The sequence below is a fragment of the Trichomycterus rosablanca genome, chromosome 12 (assembly GCF_030014385.1).
Source record: "Trichomycterus rosablanca isolate fTriRos1 chromosome 12, fTriRos1.hap1, whole genome shotgun sequence".
Classification (NCBI taxonomy): Eukaryota; Metazoa; Chordata; class Actinopteri; order Siluriformes; family Trichomycteridae; genus Trichomycterus; species Trichomycterus rosablanca.
Window position 1 is genome coordinate 35,832,721 of NC_085999.1, and position 25,242 is coordinate 35,857,962.

The following is a 25,242-nucleotide window of genomic DNA, read 5'->3' on the forward strand; positions in this document are numbered from 1 at the left end:
CTTGCACGTCTCTGGACTGTGGGAGGAAACCGGAGCACCCGGAGGAAACCCACACGGACACAGGGAGAACATGCAAACTCCACACAGAAAGGACCGGGACCGCCCCACCTGGGGATCGAATGCAGGACCTTTTTGCTGTGAGACGACAGTGCTACCCACTTAGCCACCGTGCCGCTCGATTACTTAATAAATACAGGTGTACAGTACAATTCAATTCTTTATCCGAATATCCCAGCTTGTTTGTAAGCTGTGGTCAGTACACAGGGTCAACCATTGTACGGCACCCTTGGAGCAGACAAGGTTAGGGGCCTTGCTCAAGGGCCCAACAGTGGCTGCATAGCAGAGCCTGGATTTGAACTAAGACTGTTCAGACAGATACCCACTAGGCTACCACTGTCCCGGCACAACTGAAATTCAATCACTACTGTGGAAAAATGTAAAATGCAATACATGAACATCATTGCTTTTCCATAGTAACATGCAGAATGCATGCTGAAATGAGAAGCAAAACCACAATTACACGGTTTTTACGTCATTTTTTTTTTTTTTTTTTTTTTTACTGAAAAACAATACACGAGGATGCTGAATTTGTGTCAGAATTGTACTTTTGTCCATATAGTGTTTTGTCCCAATACTTTTGTCCATATAGTGTTTTAGGTAAACAAACATAATATAGACATACTCAGCAGTCTATTGTGCTAACCCACCATGGCTGAGATCTGGGTTTATATCTCAGCAGTGTTATCGGCCAGCTGGGTGTCTACACAGACATTATTGGCTATGTCTGGGGGCAAGGGGTGGGTAAAGCCCTGTGATAGATTTGTTTTCAGTCCTGGATATTCCTGTCTTGTGCTCAGGACTTCCCAGTAAACCCAGACCCCTGAAACACTGATCAGGATAAAGTAACTGATAAAAAAAATAATAATAATAATTATAAAGCCAAACATACTGTTTTTTATTTGCTTTCACTCCCTGTCTAATTTTTTAAAACTAGTTTTATATTATTAACTATGTTCAGGGTAAAAACACCACTGACAGGTGAGAGAGTACAACCTTTGTTCCACTGTCCCTATCAAAATCAGTCACAAGTGTTACTTATTAACAATGTGTAATTTAGCTGTACAGTATATTAACCCCACTGACATGGTACCAAGTTCAAAGTAATAAATTACACAAGAAACACAGGAACGCAGCAGAACTGTAACTGAGAACCTGCAAAGTCAGCGCTAGTAGTTTACAGGTCAGATAGGCTTATAGTACTGATAACCCATCAAAAACAAACATCCAATGCACCACAGCTGTAACTAATCACACAACTCTACTTGCTTTCAGCTACTAACTTTGTCCAACATCAGCCTACCTTCACAAGTGACTGACAGACACATATGCAGAAAAGCCTCATAATAACGTTTAAATAAAGCCTTGTGGAATGGCATGTCCAATACGTTCATGACTATATTAAGAATGTGTCCTTTACAGGTGTATGTAGTATTTTAATTTGAGGTGTTTCTGTGTATCAGCGAGGTGTACAACACAGGGTTTTTCTGTAGTGGAACAATAAGTGATGCGTGTACAGACTGTGAAAGACTGTGAGAATGATAAACAGTAATATCTTTCTCTGAGGCCAGAGGTTACACATTAATGTTTACACTGTGATAATAATTACATTTAACGTGCAAACACATCTGAGCTTTCCTCAGCATTTTTTCGTGGAAGGGCAAACATCTCGCTGCATCACCGACACACATAGCAGGGAATAACTGAAAATTTACACTTCACTTTAGCAGACGCTCTTATCCACAGCGAGTCCACAAGACCTGCCTGCCTACCTGCCTATCCAATCTTAAAGATATATACTGAAAGGGGTGTATAAGGGTGCATGTGTGACCTGATTTAATAGGAAAGGTGATGGAACACAGGGGTAAACATGCCCCTGTCCTTTTTTTGGAGTGGGTTGTAAGCATTAAGTTCTAAATGTGTTTATATTTACAAAATGCAATGAAGTTAATCAATCAAATAAAAATTCAAGAAAAGTAACAAATCACAGATTTTTCTTTTTATTCCATTGTACAAAATGTCCCAACTTTTTCTGAAATGGAATTTGTACATTGTGTTTATTTATTTATTAGGATTTTAACGTCATGTTTTACACACTTTGGTTACATCCATGACAGGACAGGTAGTTACTGGTTACACATGATTAATCAGTTTGCAAGTTTAATGTCAAACACAGTCATGGACAATTTTGTATCTCCAGTTCACCTCTGACCACACAGACACAGGGAGAACATGCAAACTCCACACAGAATGGACCTGGACCGCCTTACCTGGGGATCGAACCCAGGACCTTCTTGCTGTGAGGTGACAGTGCTAGTACCCACCGAGCCACCGTGCCGCCTGGACATTGTGTTTAAAACACATATCCTCTCTCTCACCACTAAACAAACTCTGTTACAATGAGCTAATTGTAACAGCTAATTAGGATGTCATGGATAAATCCATAATTAGCTCCATGTATTGATGCAGGTCTGAAATTCTGGTCTTTAATAGTTTAATGAAGTTTAAAAGCTATAAAAGTTATCCAGCCAAAACTTCACTTCTGGAAAATCCATCATCAGTCTGTCTCAGTTTATCCCAGAAAATCTCTTGCATATTTATGGAGCATCTTCCTGCCTGCGTTGCCAGTCTGCCCATATTAAACTTTGTTAAAGTGATTTGGCGAGTGGCAAATGATAAATCATAATTAGAACAGGAGGCTGAGATCCATGTGGAAACCTGCAGGAGTGCGTAATGACTTTAACAGATAAATCAGACGTGACGAGATTGCACCATTTATTCTCGGCTCTCCTAGGTGTGGATGACAAAACCGCTTAAATTCAGCTGATCCTTAAACCAAAATGACATGCTTAACGCCAATAATAGGATCAAATCAAATCTCCACCATTCAACTCTGCTGGAGAGACGGGAAGGATTTAGAAAGCTGGGCTCAAAGGCTGCTGGGAGAAAAAATGCATTAGTGCTTGTCTGGAAGAATTGATGAGCAAAATTAGATCAAAATAATTACAACAGGTGTTTGGGTGGCGCAGGGGTCTGTTACACTAGCCCACCACGCCGAGATCCGGGGTTAAATCTCAGCAATGCAATCAGCTGGCCAGGTGTCCACACAGACGTGATTGGCTACGTCTTTGGATGGACGATTCTTTTCACGATGCTCCTGCCTTGCGCCCAGTGTTTCCCAGTGGAACCAGACCCGTCTTGACCATAACCAGGATAAAATAGCTGTTAAAAATGAAATTAAACGAATAATTACTGCTGTTGTTCTTTCCAGCCTCAATAAGCGTGCATGTAAACCATAGATCATGATACCGTTTTGTAAATGGACACCTTTCAGTCACTTGAACTCGATACATTTAAAGGCCAAATTTAAACATTTCTGCAGCAGTTCTTTTTGGTGACTGAGAGCAACACATTTAAAGCTTGTATTAGAATGAAAACATTAATTTAAATGATTCATTCAGTGGTGTAGACAGTTCTATAACTGTACCTTGTTGGTCTGTTTAAATAAACTTCAATTCCCATGAGCACAGTCGACAGTTCCGGTCAGCGCTGAGTCTTTACCTTATATTACATGCAGCCAGTAAGGAAGACTGTCGGTTTTGCAATCATTACTGCCATCTTTAAATTAAAAAAAGTGGTACCTTGTAACTTGACGTTAACCCTAAACTCAAAATCTTTGAAACTTGACGCCCTTTGTGAGAAATTTGAACCCGCAACTGGCTGGAGCGGTGCGTTAAAACGGCATCATTTACATTTACATTTTCAGCATTTAGCAGACACCTTTATCCAAAGTGACTTACATTACAGTTACAGTATACAGTCTAAGCAATTGAGGGTTAAGGGCCTTGCTCAAGGGCCCAACAGCAGCAACCTGGCAGTAGTGGGGCTTGAACCAGCAACCCTCTGATCACTGGTCCAGCACCTTAACCACTAGGCTACAGCTGGCCCTGCATCAAAGTTTGAATATGAGACGAATTTGCATTTGTGTGGAATAACCATCAAATCCAGTCTGAAAGCTCCACATGTATCTGTGTTTATGTGGATTTTCCTCCCTGTTTCACTTTTAAACTTGTGTAATAGCTCTGGGTTCTGAGAAATTGTGAGAATCAGCTTTTCAGAGAGAATCTAAAACACTTATCATTAAAAAAAAAGCTTAACATGGTTTAATGTATAAAAGAACAACACATTATTGAATTATTACTGCTCATAAGTTCTCTCTACTAATACAATCCCTTGTTGTTTTAGTACTATAAGTAACGGTAAGTTTTGTGCACCGCCGTCACACTCCATGGGAAATAACAGCACAGCAGAGCAAATGCTGTTGTGGTGCTTCTCGTGAATGTGTTGATACTGAATGGAATACAGTATTCCAAGATCAAGCATCTCCACGATTAAGAAGCATAAGGGAAACAATAAAGAAGTAAAGGTTAAGTGCATTATTGCAAAACAAGTCAAAGGTGGCTTTTACATGACAAGTGTTTTGCTCTTCATTCCGCGGAATTGATGAACTATAGGACGACTCACCTCACAATATACAGGAGCTGAAGGACCTCCTGGTAACATCCTGGTACCAGATACCACAGGACTCCCTCAGATGGGTTGTGGCATCCATGTATGAGTGAGTCAGAGCTGTTTTGAGAGCGTATTAGGAGGGTCGACCAAATGTTTTAGCTTTTTGGTGTTAGTTTAGCTTTAATGTGAATGTACAACATTTGTACAGTATCTGAGTGTAAATGGACAAAAAAGCAAAAACAAAAGGTGTTACATATGGATGTTTGTTGTTAAAGTGATTAAATCCTGATTTTTTTTTTACTAATACTGCAGGTTCTATCAAAAATGCATCTTTTCTAACAGGCTTTTAAAGCCGTGTGGTGTGTTGGATAAAAGGTTAACCAGCTTGAATACAGTACAGTGATTTGGCTCATGAAAAATTTGCAAGAGATTATTAAACGTTTATCCAAAGTGGATTACCACTGGTGACTTCTCCATGTAAATAGGGTTAGCTATTATAGGGAATTTTTTACCATTCTTCCAGAAGCACATTTGTGAGGTCAGACACTGATGTTGGATGAGAAGGCCTGGCTCGCAGTCTCCGCTCTAATTCATCTCAAAGTGTTCTATCGGGTTGAGGTCAGGACTCTGTGCAGGCCAGTCAAGTTCTTCCACACCAGACTCGCTCATTCACGTCTTTATGGACCTTACTTTGTGCACTGGTGTGCAGTCATGTTGGAACAGGAAGAGCCATCCCCAAACTGTTCCCACAAAGTTGGGAGCATGAAATTGTCCAAAATCTCTTGGTATGCTGAAGCATTAAGAGTTCCTCTCACTGGAACTAAACTTTACACTCGGCACAATACAGTCAGACAAGTACCGTTCTCCTGGCAACCGCCAAACCCAGACTCGTCCATTGGATTGCAAGACGGAGAAACGTGATTCGTCTCTCCAGAGAACACGTCTCCACTGCTCTAGAGTCCAGTGGCGGTGTGCTTTACACCCCTGCATCCGGTGCTTTGCATTGCGCTTGGTGATGTAAGGCTTGGATGCAGCTGCTCAGCCATGGAAACCCATTCCATGAAGCTCTACACACTATTCTTGAGCTAATCTGAAGGCCACATGAAGTTTGGAGGTCTGTAGCGATTGACTCTGCAGAAAGTTGGTGACCTCTGCGCACTATGCATCCGCTGACCCTGCTCTGTTATTTTACGTGGCCTATCACTTCGTGGCTGAGTTGCTGTTGTTTCCAAATGCTTCCACTTTGTTATAATAGCACTGACAGTTGATTGTGGAATATTTAGTAGCAAGGAAATTTCACGACTGGACTTGTCGTACAGGTGGCATCCTATCACGGTACCACGCTGGAATTCACTGAGCTCCTGAGAGCGACCCATTCTTTCACTAATGTTTGTAGAAGCAGTCTGCATGCCAAGTGCTTGGTTTTATACACCTGTGGCCATGGAAGTGATTGGAACGCCTGAATTCAATGATTTGGATGGGTGAGTGAATACTTTTGGTAATATAGTGTAAATCAAAATTCAGGAATGTTAGATGTAGCCATTTCTTTCTTTAGGTTCCAAATAAATCATCTGTACAAGTTGCCCTTAAGTAAAAGTATGTGGAACAGTTGAACCCAAACTGTCACTTTTTTGTGAGTAACAATCAGAGCCTGGTGTTTTTCCACAGAGTATCACAATTTATTAGCATTTTTATTCAGTTCTTCAGGTACACACAGTTGAAACTGAAAAAAAATATATATGACATAAAGTGAAAATCTTCAAGCATCTGTTTGTTTTGCTGAGGCCAAATTTAACACCTTCAATCAGAGGAACAATCAATACGGCTGTGACCTTTAAAAAAAGACCCACCGTCAGACACTGTTTATTAAATCCAGAATAAAAATAAAAGCTGAAATCGATGAGAAGTGCAAGGCCACTTTAGGAATGATTCAGAAGATCAGACCGAACATATTCAGGCATGCATACTTACACGTGGGCCCCCCAAAAATAAATACGCCCTTTATTTAAACCCCAAAACATCATACACCAATCAAAAGCTGTACAGTTTGTGACGTTCTTCCCAAGATGAACTAATTCACAAATGGGAGCACCGAGCTACATTCTGATCAACAGTGGTGTGAAAAAAACAATTGCTCCTATTATGGTACCTTAGACTGCATACACTACATGGACAAAAGTATTGGGACACCCTGTTTAATTATTGAATTTGTGTTTTTCAGCCATAACAATTGCTAACAGGTGTAATAAATCAGTAATGTAAAAGACATCATATGCTTCCAACTTGCAGCAACAGTTTAGGGAAGGCCCTTTCCTGTTCCAGCATGACTGTTCCAGCATGACTAGATCTATCTATCTATTCCAGCATGACCGTGCCCCTGTGCACAAAGCAAGCTCTATAAAGACATGAAGAGGCACAAATTCCTACAAAGATACTTCAAAGTCTCTGTGTCTGTTTTAATACCATTTGTTTTTTAAACGGGATGTCCGACAAACTCATGGTCAGGTGTCCAAACATGTTTGGCCATATAGTGTGAAACTAAACATGACATCAGTCAGTCATGTCTGTATGTAGACGTCTGACTGGCTGATAGCACAGCTAGGAATTAAAACCCTGGATCCCAGCTCTAGTGGGTTAGCATAATGTATCGCTGCACCACCCAAGCGTCCCATGTAAAATCATGTTTTACAAAATGTGTTGTGTTTCTTAAGCTCACTTTTTTAAAACCTATGTTTTGTTTAATTGTGTGGTATCATTAAGTGTAACAAAAATACAAGAGCAAAGGAAAAAAGGGCAATTACTTTTTCCACACCACTGTATATTACTTATTTAACAGACATTCTTTCAATGATCTTGTTTAAAATGTTTGGTCACTGGTAGCTTATCTAGCTAGCTAACGTGAGGGAGACTTTAATGTTTTAGTTATGAAGTATTTATCACACCAACGCTGATCCTGCCGAGCATGCCGATGAGAGCCACATCCCAGCCAACGGGGCCACATTTGGTTTGGGAGCAAACCAAGGTTGTTAATAGTGGTGCTGGTGGTGTTAAAAAGCTACACCAAAACTTACCCAAATCGTTACTTGAGAAATGAGGTGGAGGTTGCATCTCCTCTGTAAAAACACTGCATTTTAATCATCATAACAAATTTGCATAATAAGTCACTCGTCACCCTGTCGCTGGACTCGCTGGGTTACACAGAGGATGAATAATTATTGTCGGCCCTTTTAGTGCCTTTCAGATGCAGGAATCGAATATGTTATATGGACAAAAGTATTGGGACACCCCTTGTAATTACTGAATTTATGTTTCAGCCACAACTATTGCTAACAGGTGTAATAATTAAATTATACACATGGTGGTGGTGTGTTAGTGTGTGTTGTGCTGGTATGAGTGTCCACTCACTGTCCACTCTATTAGACACTCCTACCTAGTTGGTCCACCTTGTAGATGTAAAGTCAGAGACGATCGCTCATCTATTGCTGCTGCTTGAGTCGGTCATCTTCTAGACCTTCATCAGTGGTCACAGGACGCTGCCCACAGGGCGCTGTTGGCTGGATGTTTTTGGTTGGTGGACTATTCTCAGTCCAGCAGTGACGGTGAGGTGTTTAAAAACTCCATCAGTGCTGCTGTGTCTGATCCACTCATACCAGCACAACACACACTAACACACCACCACTATGTCAGTGTCACTGCAGTGCTGAGAATGATCCACCACCTAAATAATACCTGCTCTGTGGTGGTCCTGTGGGGGTCCTGACCATTGAAGAACAGGGTGAAAGCAGGTTAAAAAGGTATGTAGAGAAATACATGGACTACAGTCAGTAATTGCAGAACTACAAAGTGCCTTTATATAGTAAGTGGAGCTGATAAAATTGACAGTGTGTGTATAAGAGTAGCTGTTGTTCTAGCTGAAAAGATCACACAGAGTTCACTCTGTTTTAATACCAGTTGTTTTTGAAATAGGATGTCCAACAAACTCATGATCAGGTGTCCAAATACTTTTTGCCATATAGTGAATATCAAGGCTAGAAATGCTTCACACACACAGGTACCCATTATGCAGACTCAACATGTATTAATGTGACAGGGTAAAACCCAACATGTGCTTCTTCTTAGTGTCTGCTTAAGCCACTTCTGCTGATGTGACATCATTTAGAGAAGAGCGTTTATAGCTCTGTACTGTATCTACAAACCAACAAGTAAACCGAGACTCCGATCAACAGAGGCAGGAGGAAACAACACCGTCCCGTCCACACAAACAAAGGCCAACTATGCTCTCATGGACTCCCCGTTATAAGTGGTGCTTCTTAAATAGTTGGGAGCCTTTAGTCATTGTCTGAATGCTTTAAAGCTCCGGTTAGAATCATCTGCTGGTGCTGGAGGAACGAGCCACAGAGCCAGAAAGGTCCAGCCGGGTCAAAGTTTTGGTTTTATGTTGAAGATCAGACTTGCCTGGATGTACATTCGTATGGCATCACCTGATGAAACCACAGTTTGCAACTCTCTCTCTCTCTCTCTCACACACACACACACACACACACACACACACTAACACACACACACAAAACACTAAAAAACAATTTAAAAACAATTAAATAATAATAATAAAAAAACCAAGATAGCACTAATATAGTGCATAACATCAGGTCTGTTTTCTTGTTCTCTTATTAGTCAAAAATTCAGTGACTGTTTGGTCCTTTGTGTGGACAGACGAGAAGTATGTTGGAGGTGAAATGGCCTGTTTGGTTTGTTTTGTTTTCTTCTATTTTTTCCCCAGACCTGATAAAAAACCATTACCAAGAAAGGGTCTCCAAGAACCCTGGTCCAGTTTCCAGGTTCAGATTGTATAACATCTTTCATTGTCTCATGATGTGATCTCCCCCCCTAGCTCTTATCCTGGTCATCCACTGAAAACAAATGTCTCCGTTGTTGAAATATTCCCTCAGATGTTTGTTATCCTTTGCTGAAATCACGCTGAGCTCCAGACGTCTTATTTGGTAGATTACCAAAATTGCCAAATTACCAAATCGTGGTTGGTGAAGCTCTCTGTAATCCAGTGTGGTGAATTAAATGGTCCTTCACATGTCCACATCTCCGTCGTAGGCCAGTGACAGGGCTTTCTGAAGTGGTGGAGAGTTTTTACTTTGTTCAACCGGTCTGCTGCTGAAAGAGGAAACATATTAAGGAAGGACATGTCAGACAGATGTTTTACACTTCTGTTACATTCATGACAGAACAGGTAGTTACTGCTTACACAAGATTTATCAGGGCAAATACATTTTCACAACACTGTATATTCGAAAATGTTTTAATTGATGTCAGACCTGTGCAATTTTCTCTTATTCTTAGATTACATTTCACCCTGGCACACTGGGAAGAGATCACTCTGGTGTTTACCTTTTATTGGGTGCAGTCAAACTATCCCTATTTATGTAAGACTAGAGCTGGTGACTGTTCCGAGCTATCATAATTAGTACTAAAGGAATTCCACACAGTCAAAAAACATTACAGAACTTTAAACAGCACCAGCATCTGTTTCTGTATTTATATTTTAACCTGATAAATTCAGATTTACAGAAAAACCCCAACAATCCCTCAAGTTGTTATAAGCCCAGATTTGGATAAAAGCTTCAAAGCAATAAAAATGCGTAAACATAATGAATAATATATAAAGGCTGGGAGGTTTACTCCACATCAGCACTCTGTCTCAGATGTGACATTATGTAATGATATATTCTAATAAAACTTGTATTCATGCACATTTCCTAAATAGCTGAAGGTTTATCCTGAGGACACGATGACTGTCTATGATGAAGAACTTCCAGAACCTCTGGGCTTTCTGTGGCTTCATTGTAGACTGATAAATGAAACAAATGTGCATGGCAAAACCTATTTGATTGTGCATATGATGGTCAGGGACAGCTATGAACCGATGACCGATGGGCAGCTAGGACTCACTGATGCCAAAGGACATGAAGGCTGTGACGTCTGGTACTGACCAATAGAAGCGCAGAAGATATTCTGTTATATATATCATATACTCCTAGGCTCAAGGCTCTAGGTTCCCAGGGTGTTGTATTCCCAGACCTCTACTGACCTCACTTATCCTAATCAGGGTCACAGGGGTGCTGGAGCCTATCCCAGCTCTCAGTGAGCACAAGGCACACAGAAACACCCTGGACGGGACACACATACACATCAAAGAGCAATTATTTTTTCTAGTGTCCAATTAATCTGCATGTTTGGACTTTGGGAGGAAACCAGAGCTCCCAGAGGAAACCCACACAGACACAGGGAGAACATACAAACTCCACAAAGAAAGAACCCGGACCAATCCCTCTGTGGACCTGTGTTTTATTATTATTTGCCCAGGTTTCCTTCCTAAATTTGGGGCTTTGTTTCTTTTTTGTTGACGTGTTAGATCCAGAGCTGGTGGCTGTTCATGTATACGTGTTTATAACATGCTCAAGACCAGGCTCTAGTGTACTCTTCCACGCTAACTCTACAATGTGCCACTTGGTGGCAGTAACATGCCACGTTTAACACCAGACTTGGCTTGGCATTTTACTGCCAGAAGTACTGGAGCTGGCAGCTAATATGATCACACACATCACATCATTATCATTAAATCAAGATACAAGTGTGATGCGTGCCATTAATAATATCAAGCCTTTAGTCCCAAAATCTGCTTAACTGTATTAGAGATCTACACAAACACACTTTATAAAGCACACGTTAAAATATTGCAGCAGGTACGAACATAGGAAGGTGGAGATCCACAGAGAATTAATAACACTGGTGCTCCTGTGTTTAGGGATCGACATGGCAGATCATTCTGCAGTTTTAAGCTGGATTCCCTTCCTGATGCAACCATCCTCCAATTTTACAAAAACTGCAGGGATTTGATTTGGTCAAATCACGAGGGCATTAATTAGGTTGGCAGTCAGTCAGCATTCAGATGAATCCCAAATGTGCTTTCTGATCAATTTTGTCCGTCCCTGAGGTACCAAACAAAGGAACAGGAAAGAGTATTCCCCAAACTGTTGCCAGAATTTATAAGGACACAATTCTCCAAAGGTAACAGAATGCTCTGGTGTTGTGATGCACTGGAACGAAGATGTTTCCTCCAGAAAACACTGACAACTGCACCTCCTAACGGTTCGGCTGATCGGCCATGCCCCCTCAGACACAGCCTAGCCAATCATGTCTGCAGGCGATAAGTTCTCTGATATGTTTTGGTCTTGTCAAGTTTTCCTAACAGTGTAATGCTTCAGTACCTTTTGCAGAGAAGCAGCCATATCACAATGCATCCACCACCATACTTCACTGTTGTCTTGGTGTTCTTGGGATCCTACATGCAACCTTTCATTCTCCAACCATGATAAGCTGATTTACTGCTGAATTGTTTGTTTAATTTGAATAATGTTCTGATTTTTTGAATTGCTGGAGTTGAAATTTAAGGTGGATCAGCAACTGTTTTTGAGCTGAGAAGATTTGTGTGTGTTGCAGGAATGAATTCTACAACTGTTGTTCCCGTTGCCTTCATTTCATCCTGCAAATCATTTCCAGTGGCTGCATGAGGCACCTGTCTGGGGACGATTTGTGGTTCTGTGCACTTTTAACCAGCAGAAATAATACTAGTACTGACAGGGATGTTGAAGCTGAGAACATTAGGAAGCTCCTTTACCTTCACCAGGATTGCTACCATGTAATGTTTTACACTTTGGTTACATCCATGACAGGAGCGGTAGTTACTCATTACACAAGGTTTATCAGTTCACAAGGTTATATCCAACACAGTCATGGACAATTTAGTATCTCTAATTTACCTCACTTGCATGGAGCATCCGGAGTAAACCCACGCAGACACGGGGAGAACATGCAAACTCCACACAGAAAGGACCCAGACCGCCCCACCTAGGGATCATACCCAGGACCTTCTTGCTGTGAGGCGACAGTGCTACCCACTTAGCCACCGTGCCGCCCGGTATGTCAGTAGGAGCTGACCTAGTAGGCAGTGGTAGCTCAGTGGGTATGGTTCTGAATTAGTAGTTTCTTCCTCGAATTCTATTTGTTGAACAGACAATGTGTGAAACGTACGACATTTACACCGGAAGTACATTTAACAGAAACAAAAGTGTTGGAGTACGTACCAGAAGAGAAAGGACACAGCGATGATGAATAGGAGCAGAATGAAGCCTCCAGCTGTTGCACCGTAGACCCACATTTTTATTCGCCCGTCTGTACAAACACAATACAGAAGCCGTTCAGCACCGATTGCTGTTTTGTTTCAGAGCTGAATAGATTTTTTTCAACAATAAAATATTTCAAAAAGCAATTTGGTGGAAAAAAGCCTGAACGTACTCGGTGTATTCGATCAACAGCTTCTTTACTGTTGCACCGGAGCTTCAGTGTGTTCATTTGTTTCTGAATAACAGTATGTCACACAGCAGCGGTGGCCCCAACAATTCGGCCCAAAGGACACGTACAAATGTGAAATTGCTTTCCACACGACTTTACAGAACTGCAGGGATTTGCTTTGGTCAAACCACAAGGGCATTAATTAGGTTGGCAGTCAGTCAGCATTTCCATGAATCCCAAATGTGCTTTATGGGTTGATGTCACAGCTCTGTGCATTCTGATCAATTTCTTCCGTCCCTGAGGTACCAAACAAAGGAGGACAGTTGTTCTCAGACAGGACAAGGAAAGAGTATTCCCCAAACTGTTGCCACAATTTATAAGGACACAATTCTCCAAAGGTAATAAAATGCTGGGGTATTGTGATATACTGGAACAAAGATTGCTTTTCCAGCAAACATCACAGTTGAAATTATGGAAGCAAACCCTAGTGCTCATCTGGTTACCAGCATGATTTATTATTCCAGAACATTCCCACGTCTCCAGAGTCCAACAGTGGTGTGTTTTATACCACCTCAGCTAACACATGCATTACACATGTTAACCTTAGGCTTAGATGCAGCTGCTTGTGTTCATTGTATTCTGAATAACAGTATGTCACACAGCAGCGGTGGCCCCAACATTTCATCCCAGAGGACACATACAAATCTGAAATTGCTTTCCACACGACTTTACAGAACTGCAGGGATTTGTTTTGGTCAAACCACGAGGGCATTAATTAGGTTGGCAGTCAGTCAGCATTCCCATGAATCCCAAATGTGCTTTATGGGTTGATGTCACAGCTCTGTGCATTAACATGCCATAACATTAAAACCACCTCCTTGTTTCTACACTCACTGTCCATTTTATCAGCTCCACTTACCATATAGAAGCACTTTGTAGTTCTACAATTACTGACTGTAGTCCATCTGTTTCTCTACATACTTTTTTAGCCTGCCTTCACCCTGTTCTTCAATGGTCAGGACCCCCACAGGACCACCACAGAGTAGGTATTATTTAGGTGGTGGATTATTCTCAGCACTGCAGTGACACTGACATGGTGGTGGTGTGTTAGTGTGTGTTGTGCTGGTATGAGTGGATTAGAGACAGCAGCGCTGCTGGAGTTTTTAAACACCGTGTCCACTCACTGTCCACTCTATTAGACACTCCTACCTAGTTGGTCCACCTTGTAGATGTAAAGTCAGAGACGATCACTCATCTATTGCTGCTGTTTGAGTCGGTCATCTTCTAGACCTTCATCAGTGGTCACAGGACGCTGCCCACGGAGCGCTGTTGGCTGGATATTTTTGACAGCAGGGGTTGCATTTCTTCAGCTCTCCATCGGCTGACCGGACGTTTATAGCATCAGGTTGACAGAATCGCTTAGATCTGAAGTCAAGGATTGCTGGTTCTAGCCCCACCACTCTCAGCTTGGTACTTTTGGGCCCCTGAGCAAGGCCCTTTACCCCTGTTTGATCAACTGTAAATCACTTTGGATAGAAAAGCGCTTTCTAAATTACCAAAATGCCAATGTAAAATGACCAGACAGGCACAAATTTCCACAGACTACTTAAAAATCCTGTGGAAAGCCTTCCTAGAAGAGTGGAAGGTGCAAGAAGGGGTCATAATACTAATTAATTAATTTGTATTAATAATAATTATTGCTTATTATCATTGCTTATTATTATTATTGTTATTATTCTTGTTGTTATTATTATTGTTATTATTATTAATATTATTATTATTGTTATTATGTTATTATTATTGTTATTATATAGTATTATTATTATTGTTATTATTATTATTATTATTAATATTATTATTATTATTATTATTGTTGTTATTGTTATTATTATTAAAATTATTATTGTTGTTGTTATTATTATTGTTATTATTAATATTATTATTATTGTTGTTATTATTGTTATTATAACTAATATTATTATTGTTGTTATTATTGTTATTACAACTAATATTATTATTGTTGTTATTGTTATTATTTATATGATTATTGTTGTTATTATTGTTATAATAATTAATATTATTATTGTTATTATTAATATTATTATTATTGTTGTCGTTGTTGTAATAGTATCAGTACTATCACATGTTAAATACCTGGACTGATGACCTGTAGTGACCACTCTCCGAAGAAGTCGTGGATTTGGGATGGGCCGGGCTTTACCCTTCCTGAGCTGCTCTTCACGTCTGCTTTCCTGGTGTCTCCTGCGCCCCCTGGATTCCTGGTGCAGTAATCCAAAAATCCATGTGTGTTCATGACCTCCGTGTAACCCTTCTCACACCCACACACTCCACTCTGGAACACAACAGGACGTGAAAACAAGTGAGATGTAGTAAGTGTGTTTAGGTGTACAGCTGAATAAGGAACTGAACTCACTCCTGTTTTAATTTATATGTAAATGTAAATAAATATATGAGGCAGCTGAATTTAATTCAAAGGAAGGGTGTCTAAATACTTTTGGCTATATAATGTATAATGTGCAAGGTCCTGAGGGAGCCATAATTAATCCATCACTTCATGTGTGTATATAAAGTCAATAAAAATCTACTTGACTGGATGTTTTGCCGGCCTCAGAGGGCCTTTTCCCCCACAAACAGAGCAATAAAGACGATCAATAAACAGCACCTGAGAAATTAAGCTGAAGTGAAATGATTTTATAAAGATGAAGGTCTTCATTTCTATTCAGATTCTGAAGGCTGCTGTGACTCTGGAGAGAACGTGTTAAACTGAACCTGCTAGAACGTGAGGACGGTCTAACCATCACTCTCGTGTTTTTTATTAGTTTATCATCACAGCAGTGAAATATTTGTGCCTGTGGTTGGATGTAAGTGTGCCCCTAATTCCTTTCCTCCATCTACCCTCTCCTCTGTCCCTCCATTTCTGCTTCTGTCTACTCTACCTGGTCCACTCTTTCTTCCCTCTCGTCACCCCTACACCCTTCTATCCACTCTTCCTTCCTTCGATCCCTCCATCCTTACGCCCTTCCCTCTACTCTCCCTTTTCTTACCCAATCCTTACAACCTTCCATCTACTCTTCCTTCTCTTCCTCCATCCTTACACCCTTCCCTCTCTTCACCCTTACACCCTTCCATCCACTCTTCCTTCCCTCCCTCCACCCATCCATCCACTCTTCCATCCACTCTTCCTTCACTTCCTTCCCCCTTACGCTCTTCCCTCTACTCTCCCTTTTCTTACCCAATACTTACAACCTTCCATCCACTCTTCCTTCCCTCTCTCCATCCTTACACCCTTCTATCCACTCTTCCTTCCCTCTCTCCATCCTTACACCTTTCTATCCACTCTTCCTTCCCTCTCTCCATCCTTACACCCTTCTATCCACTCTTCCTTCCCTCTCTCCATCCTTACACCTTTCTATCCACTCTTCCTTCCCTCTCTCCATCCTTACACCCTTCTATCCACTCTTCCTTCCCTCTCTCCATCCTTACACCCTTCTATCCACTCTTCCTTCCCTCTCTCCATCCTTACACCCTTCTATCCACTCTTCCTTCCCTCTCTCCATCCCTACGCCCTTCTATCCACTCTTCCTTCCCTCTCTCCATCCTTACACCCTTCTATCCACTCTTCCTTCCCTCTCCATCCTTACACCCTTCTATCCACTCTTCCTTCCCTCTCTCCATCCTTACACCCTTCTATCCACTCTTCCTTCCCTCTCTCCATCCCTACACCCTTCTATCCACTCTTCCTTCCCTCTCTTCATCCTTACACCCTTCTATCCACTCTTCCTTCCCTCTCTCCATCCCTACACCCTTCTATCCACTCTTCCTTCCCTCTCTCCATCCCTACACCCTTCTATCCACTCTTCCTTCCCTCTCTCCATCCTTACACCCTTCTATCCACTCTTCCTTCCCTCTCTCCATCCTTACACCCTTCTATCCACTCTTCCTTCCCTCTCTCCATCCCTACGCCCTTCTATCCACTCTTCCTTCACTCTCTCCATCCTTACACCCTTCTATCCACTCTTCCTTCCCTCTCTCCATCCTTACACCCTTCTATCCACTCTTCCTTCCCTCTCCATCCTTACACCCTTCTATCCACTCTTCCTTCCCTCTCTCCATCCTTACACCTTTCTATCCACTCTTCCTTCCCTCTCTCCAGCCCTACGCCCTTCTATCCACTCTTCCTTCCCTCTCTCCATCCTTACACCCTTCTATCCACTCTTCCTTCCCTCTCCATCCTTACACCCTTCTATCCACTCTTCCTTCCCTCTCTCCATCCTTACACCCTTCTATCCACTCTTCCTTCACTCTCTCCATCCCTACGCCCTTCTATCCACTCTTCCTTCCCTCTCTCCATCCTTACACCCTTCTATCCACTCTTCCTTCCCTCTCTCCATCCTTACGCCCTTACCTCTATTCTTCTATTTTTCCCTAATCCTTACGCCCTTCCATCCTCTCCCCTCTTTCCCTCCATCCCTACACCCTTCCATCCACTCTTCCTTCCCTCCTTCCATCCTTACACCCTTCCATCCACTATTCCTTCTCTCCCTTTCATTCCCTTCATTCTTTCTTCTCACCCTCCCTTCCTTCCCTCCACAATTCCCTCCTTCCTTTCAGATTTTCTTTCTTACCTCCACTCTTCTACTGTTCTTTTTCCTTAATTTTTCCTTCCCACTACTCTTCCCCCTCTCTCAAGTCTTCCATTCACTGTTTCTTTCCTTGCTTTACTCTTCGCCTCACTGCTTCCATTTTTTATATTCCTCTACCTTCCATCCATCTCCACACTCTTCCTTTCCCCCTATTCCCATTATACCCCTTCGTCCTGCTTCCTTCTTTCCACTAATACTTCTTTCCTTCCTCCAACATTTCTCATCCCCTTCCCTCCACCCTTATTAATTTCCTTTGCGCCACACTTCATTATTTCTCTCTACCGTTTCTTCATTCCTTACCTTTCTCCATCCACGCCTCCTTTCTTCTATCCATCCATTTTTCTTCCCTACATTCTTTCATCTTTTTTTCTCTTTTGATCTTTTTTATTTCAGATTTAAATCTCGGCACCTTTGACACTAATTGTATTTACGGCTTCAGCTTCGACTGTTTTCTCTCCTCTTTCATTAATTACAGAAGGAAAGTGAGGCTGATTGTAGCGTATAAGACTCGACATCCAGTTCCGTATCTTATTATTTAATCAGAGGATTTTCTGCATTCTGTCCCAGCGTTTCCCACGACAGAAGAGAAACAGTAAAGCTCGCAGAGCTCATTAATGTAACGCACGCTGACAAACCAGCTCACACCCTGCACAATCCTGAAAAAAACACTCCTGCCTGCTGTCATTTATTCATACATTTAACTCCAGAAAGCTGTAATTGTATAGTCGTACATTTTTATATTCATTATATTAATTTATTTGCTTCGCTTGTGCAAATTATTTCTGTTGAATTCCTCCTTTAATTAGATCAATAACAGAAGCAGGTTTGCTAAACTGGAAAGCAGCGAAACACGGCATCTTTAAAGACAGGATATTCAATTACTGAAACACATTCACCCTTCAATGCCTATTAATTACATCACTTCTGAGCAATTCAAATATGAAAGATCTGTCTACTTTAGTCCTTATTTTATTCAGGAATTAGGTAAATATTTTCATTTATTCATTCATTTTCTCAAGCAGCTTCATCCTGGCCAGAGTCACAGTGGGTTGGGCGACACCCAAAAACACAGCGACACCGAGCCAAATACATCCTGAGCACACATTCACACAATCACTCACTTACACTTAGGGGTAATTTAGAACCATCAGTTTACCCTGCGCATGGTTTTGCAAACCTGGAGGCCATCACGCATAGGTTTTAACGCATAGGTTCCATGACTAGAGGCAGAGATCAAACTCAGGTCCTAAAGGCTCGTGTTGCTGTTCACCGTTCACGATCAGCTGCGCCTCCTTGATAACCCGACCCATTAAAATGATGAATTGGGGTTTCTGGCATCGCCTATTGTTAGATCAATTTTTAAAATAAATGACTAGATGCAGCGGTTGATTAGAGGCAGCGCTACCCTGCCTTCACTGAGATCTGGGTTCAAATCTCATTGGTGCAACCGACTGGCTAGGCGTCCATACAGACATGATTGGCCCAGCGATGGACTAATGCCCTGTCCCAGGTATTTCTCTTCTGCGTCCAGGGATTACAAGTAGAACTAGACTCACTGTGACCCTGACCAGGATAAAGCAGTTGATAATAATGCACTGAAATTCTATAACTTATTTTATAGCCTTGTTCAGGGTCCCAACTGTAGCAACCTGGCAGTATTGGGGTTTGAACCAACAACCTTCTAAGCAATTGAGGATTAAGGGACTTGTTCAGGGGGCCAACTGTGGCAACCTGGCAGTATTGTGGCTTGAACCAACAACCTTCTAAGCAATTGAGGATTAAGAGCCTTGAACCAACAACTTTCTAAGCAATTGAGGATTAAGAGCCTTGTTCAGGGGGCCAACTGTGGCAAACTGGCAGTATTGTGGCTTAAACCAACAACCTTCTAAGCAATTGAGGATTAAGGGCCTTGTTTAGGGGACCAACTGTGGCAACCTGGCAGTATTGGGGCTTGCAACAATAAACTTTAAAGCAATTAAGGATTAACCAACAAACTTCTACACAAGTAAAGTACCCTAACTGCAGAGCTTCCACTGCTGAGGGTGTAGTTTTGCATCACTCAGGAGCCACATTGCTAAGCAGTGAACCGAACATGCGATTTCCTCTTCACATGGACTCACCTGTTTGCAGTGGGAGAAGGGTTTGGTACAGGGCGGGTGGCAGTGCCGTACAGTGCTGGGCTTGTTCACTACGAAACATCCACCTTTCAAAAAGAAAATAAAGAATGATTATTATTAAAGAGCAGATGTACCATCACAGCTCATGATTCTGATTCAAATGCTTCATCAAATACTGTCATTCAGGAAATGAGGAAGAAAAAATGTCAATCAGTGTTTAAATAGCAGCCAGGCTGGTGAAGATATTCAAGGAACCAATCTCACTAGGTTTGCAATCCTACCTACCCAGAATACCTCTCTCATTGGCACTAACTGTTAATGACATTGTTCACAGTATTGTTTGTTCATTTTAGATCTCAGTGGTAGTCGTCTGGATACTGCTTTTAATCAGTGTAAAGATGTTGTCATTTTAGGGGCACTCAAGTTGCACAATAGTCTAACGCACTAGTCAACCAAAATAGAACGCCAGCCCAGTTCGAGTCTTGGAGCTGCCACCAGCCTGGTTGGTCACTCTACAGTCGCATCCTTGCTGCTGCAACGGTCACGTTCACTGTCTGATTGTGGCAACAGCACAAAGTAGAGATATTTCATGTTTTACCTCATCAACTTTATAGATCTCTGTAATGCCTAGTTTGATGTTTGATTCTAAACACCTCGGTTCAAATCTCGGCTCTGCCACTGGTCGGCTGGGCACAATTGGCAGTGCCTGCAGCAGACAATAATTGGCCACCGTGTCTGCTGGGTGGGATGGTCGGACTGAGTGGATAGCAGTGACCTTCCATTCCTCAGACGACATTAAAAACGTACACGTTTCTGTTTTAAATAGTACCATGTGAGCTCAGAAATGCTTCAGGAAACACAGTAAACACAGTTTGTTCACTGCATTGAAAAAGCACCAACAGCAAACTCTGCATTAAAAGTAGAAGCCAAACAACACCCAGGAATGTCACCAACTTTGTTGGGCTTGAGCTTATCTGAGATGGATTAATACAAAGTGGTCTGATGAGTCCACAAATCTAATTGTTTCAAAGTTCAAAAATCAGTGTCTGTCCTTTTATGGAGGGGTGTTGTTGCCAATGGCCTGATGACATCTTTTAGGGCTGTTCCTGCAGCCCACATTCAGCAAATTGCGACTTTATAGTTAGAGAGCAATCCAAACCTGTCTCTCCTATTGTATTATGGAGCACAGTATACACCAATACAGGGCACAGACTGTTGCGCCCTGTCATATCTACAACACATGGTGTCCTCAGTTCTCGAACCATCTCAGAACCTTATTAAACAGAAAAGGGTGAAGAATTACACATGCCCTGTACCAACTTTTTTTAATTAAATGTGTAACTTTTTGCAAATCAATGTCCCATTAAGCTGATTAATGAGCTGGACGATCTTCTGTGGCTCCTGGTCAACATGCAAACATGAAACATTAACATCAGAGAATAAAAAGCATCATGTCAGAAACATTAGCTCACCCGTAACACATCTCGTCTATGTGTTATTTATAACACCATAAACTGCCCACAATCCCACTGGCTCTGGCAGCCTCAGGATAAAAAAAATATTATGTTTTTATGAACATTAGCGATGGAAAGTGTTTTATTGATGAGTGTGTATAAAATCAATGAACATCACCAGAGGAACAAAACCAGAAAATGAACAAGTCTCAAAACACAGAACATTAAAAAAATACTCCTCTATATATCTAACATTAATAAACTACTCCTCTATATATCTAACATTAATGAACTACTCCTCTATATATCTAACATTAATAAACTACTCCTCTATATATCTAACATTAATAAACTACTCCTCTATATATCTAAAATTAATAAACTACTCCTCTATATATCTAAAATTAATAAACTACTCCTCTATATATCTAACATTAATAAACTACTCCTCTATATATCTAACATTAATAAACTACTCCTCTATATATCTAACATTAATAAACTACTCCTCTATATATCTAACATTAATAAACTACTCCTCTATATATCTAACATTAATAAACTACTCCTCTATATATCTAACAATAATAAACTACTACTCTATATATCTAACATTAATAAACTACTCCTCTATATATCTAACATTAATAAACTACTCCTCTATATATCTAACATTAATAAACTACTCCTCTATTTATCTAACAATAATAAAATACTCTTCTATATATCTACATTAATAAAATACTCCTCTATATATCTAACAATAATAAACTACTCCTCTATATATCTAACAATAATAAACTACTCCTCTATATATCTAACATTAATAAACTACTCCTCTATTTATCTAACAATAATAAAATACTCTTCTATATATCTACATTAATAAAATACTCCTCTATATATAACATTAATAAACTACTCCTCTATATACTGTATCTAACAATAATAAACTACTCCTCTATATATCTAACAATAATAAACTACTCCTCTATATATCTAACAATAATAAACTACTCCTCTATATATCTAACATTAATAAACTACTCCTCTATATATCTAACATTAATAAACTACTGCTCTATATATCTAACATTAATAAACTACTCCTCTATATATCTAACAATAATAAACTACTACTCTATATATCTAACATTAATAAACTACTCCTCTATATATCTAACATTAATAAACCACTCCTCTATATATCTAACATTAATAAACTACTCCTCTATTTATCTAACAATAATAAAATACTCTTCTATATATCTACATTAATAAACTACTCCTCTATATATCTAACATTAATAAACTACTCCTCTATATATCTAACAATAATAAACTACTCCTCTATATATCTAACATTAATAAACTACTCCTCTATATATATAACATTAATAAAATACTCCTCTATTTATCTAACAATAATAAAATACTCCTCTATATATCTACATTAATAAAATACTCCTATATATCTAACATTAATAAATTACTCTTCTATATATCTAACATTAACAAAATACTCTTCTATATATAACATTAATAAACTACTCCTCTCTATATATCTAACATTAATAAAATACTCTTCTATATATGTAACATTAAAAAAATACTCTTCTATATATATAACATTAATAAACTACTCCTCTCTCTATATATATAACATTAATAAAATACTCTTCTATATATCTAACATTAATAAATTACTCTTCTATATATCTAACATTAATAAACTACTCCTCTATATATATATCTAACATTAATAAAATACTCTTCTATATATATAACATTAATAAAATACTCCTCTATATATATATATATATATATATATATAACATTAATAAAATACTCTTCTGTATATTTAACATTAATAAACTACTCCTCTCTCTATATATAACATTAATAAAATACTCTTCTATATATATAACATTAATAAAATACTCTTCTATATATCTAACATTAATAAATTACTCTTCTATATATCTAACATTAATAAACTACTCCTCTATATATATCTAACATTAATAAAATACTCTTCTATATATATAACATTAATAAAATACTCCTCTATATATATATATATATATATATATATATATATATATATATATATATAACATTAATAAAATACTCTTCTGTATATTTAACATTAATAAACTACTCCTCTCTCTATATATAACATTAATAAAATACTCTTCTATATATATAACATTAATAAAATACTCTTCTATATATCTAACATTAATAAATTACTCTTCTATATATCTAACATTAATAAAATACTCCTCTATATATCTAACATTAATAAACTACTCCTCTATATATATAACAATAAAATACTCCTCTATATATTTAACATTAATAAACTACTCTTCTATATATCTAACATTAATAAAATACTCCTCTATATATCTAACATTAATAAAATACTCCTCTATATATCTAACATGAATAAAATACTCTTCTATATATCTAACATTAATAAATTACACACTATATATCTATTTTTTGTCATTTGAAGCTGTTTATTTATTTATGCTGGACATATTGCTGTTGCATGTGCGCTATGAGTAACTTTCAGAGAAGAAAAGTGCGTTACCGAGAACTGCTTATGTTTTCTCATCAGCTTCCAAAAATGCAGCATTAATTTGAGAGTTTTCACAATTTGTGATGTTGGTATTACGATTCGAATAATTAAAAATTTGAGTTTACTCATGAGCTGCAGTTGCCAAACATGCAAAAGGTGTATTGGCTGGTCAAGGAGGTGCTTCTCCATCCACTATACCTTCCCTTCTTCTGTCCGGTGGCTACAGAGTGGAGAAACGGTTTAGACTGCTGTGCCCGTTGAGTGCCCGTGGTTTGGTGATTTTACATACTTAAATACTTTACTAAGGGAACTAGAACTATATATGGTCAGTATGTGCACACCATTTCAAAACCCTGCCAGCTTTAAACCTACAAAATCCTCCTTTGTTCTGAGAATTATTTCTACAAGATTTTGGAGTGTGTTTGTAGGAATCTGCACCCTTTTGCACCATCCCATGAAGCAATCAATGCTTCAATTGATCTTAAGGGTGCTGAATAGGACTAAACAGTCCAGATGAAACTCTTCAAACCACAGTCACACTAGAACAGGAACAGGTATTCCCCAGAACTGCTGCCACAATATTGATAAGGAAAATGGATTTTATAGCATTGATTGTAAACACCTGTTAGTGATGAATGTGGCTGAAATAGTTAAACTTTTGGCCATCTAGTCTGTCTTCCTCTTTAGTTAATAGCAGCTGTCTGCCTCAAATCTCTGCTGAAAGTTGCCATCTATTACATTTAATATAGTTCAAAAGTAACCAGAGCTGATCTACAAAACACAGCAAACATCCTAGTAAAGAGCTCAGTGACTTTCAGCATGGTGCTGTCGTAGGACGTCACCTTCCGTTCATCAGTTCAACCAATTTCCACCTCATTAGCTGCCCTGAACACCTGCTGTAATTGTGAAGTGGAAACATCTTGGATCGTGACTACATCGTATACGAAATATAAGTCCATTACAGGCAGAGATTAAACAAATGTCACCATTAATACCTGCTGCCAGTGTGCACTGACTGATGCTGCTGGTAATGAAAAACACACCCTAAATTCACTATGCACTATATGGACAAAAGAATTAGGACACCCATTCTCAGTTTTGAATTCATTTGTTTCAGTCAAAACATTTGCTAACAGGTGTAATAAATCAATTATATAAAGGCAATTATAAGGATTTATATGGATTTAATGTTCAGGCATCAGTGTCCGCAAACTTTTGGCCATAATTTGATGTCTTTTCATTTGTGTTGGGTTGGTTATACTGATGTTACCTGTGACGTTGACTCCGTCTGATCGTTGACACCACACCTCCCTCTCATTGTTGCTCCATGTACTCGTCTTCCACTCATAACTGTGGCATTTTCCTCCTATTAAGTGAGAAGACAGAATGTGAACCACCTTCAGCACCACTTACTCAGGTCTAAGATTAAAGGTAAAGTGTTTGAGGTACATCAAAACACAATGTTTGTTTTGCACTACATTGGGTAG

General features: G+C 39.5%; 1 protein-coding gene across 1 annotated transcript in view; it reads right to left on the reverse strand.

Annotated features, from left to right (window-relative positions):
- Window positions 1-9,313: 9,313 nt before the first annotated feature.
- Window positions 9,314-25,242, reverse strand: part of thsd7ba (thrombospondin, type I, domain containing 7Ba) — a gene marked incomplete at its 5' end in the record, with an annotated part of 260,282 nt that continues 244,353 nt past the window's right edge. Inside the window, 5 exons of the mRNA XM_063005709.1 lie at window positions 9,314-9,732; window positions 12,726-12,813; window positions 15,088-15,286; window positions 19,718-19,800; window positions 25,026-25,121. Of these exons, the coding sequence (XP_062861779.1) occupies window positions 9,651-9,732; window positions 12,726-12,813; window positions 15,088-15,286; window positions 19,718-19,800; window positions 25,026-25,121 (548 nt within the window). The remainder of the gene's footprint in view (window positions 9,733-12,725; window positions 12,814-15,087; window positions 15,287-19,717; window positions 19,801-25,025; window positions 25,122-25,242) is intronic.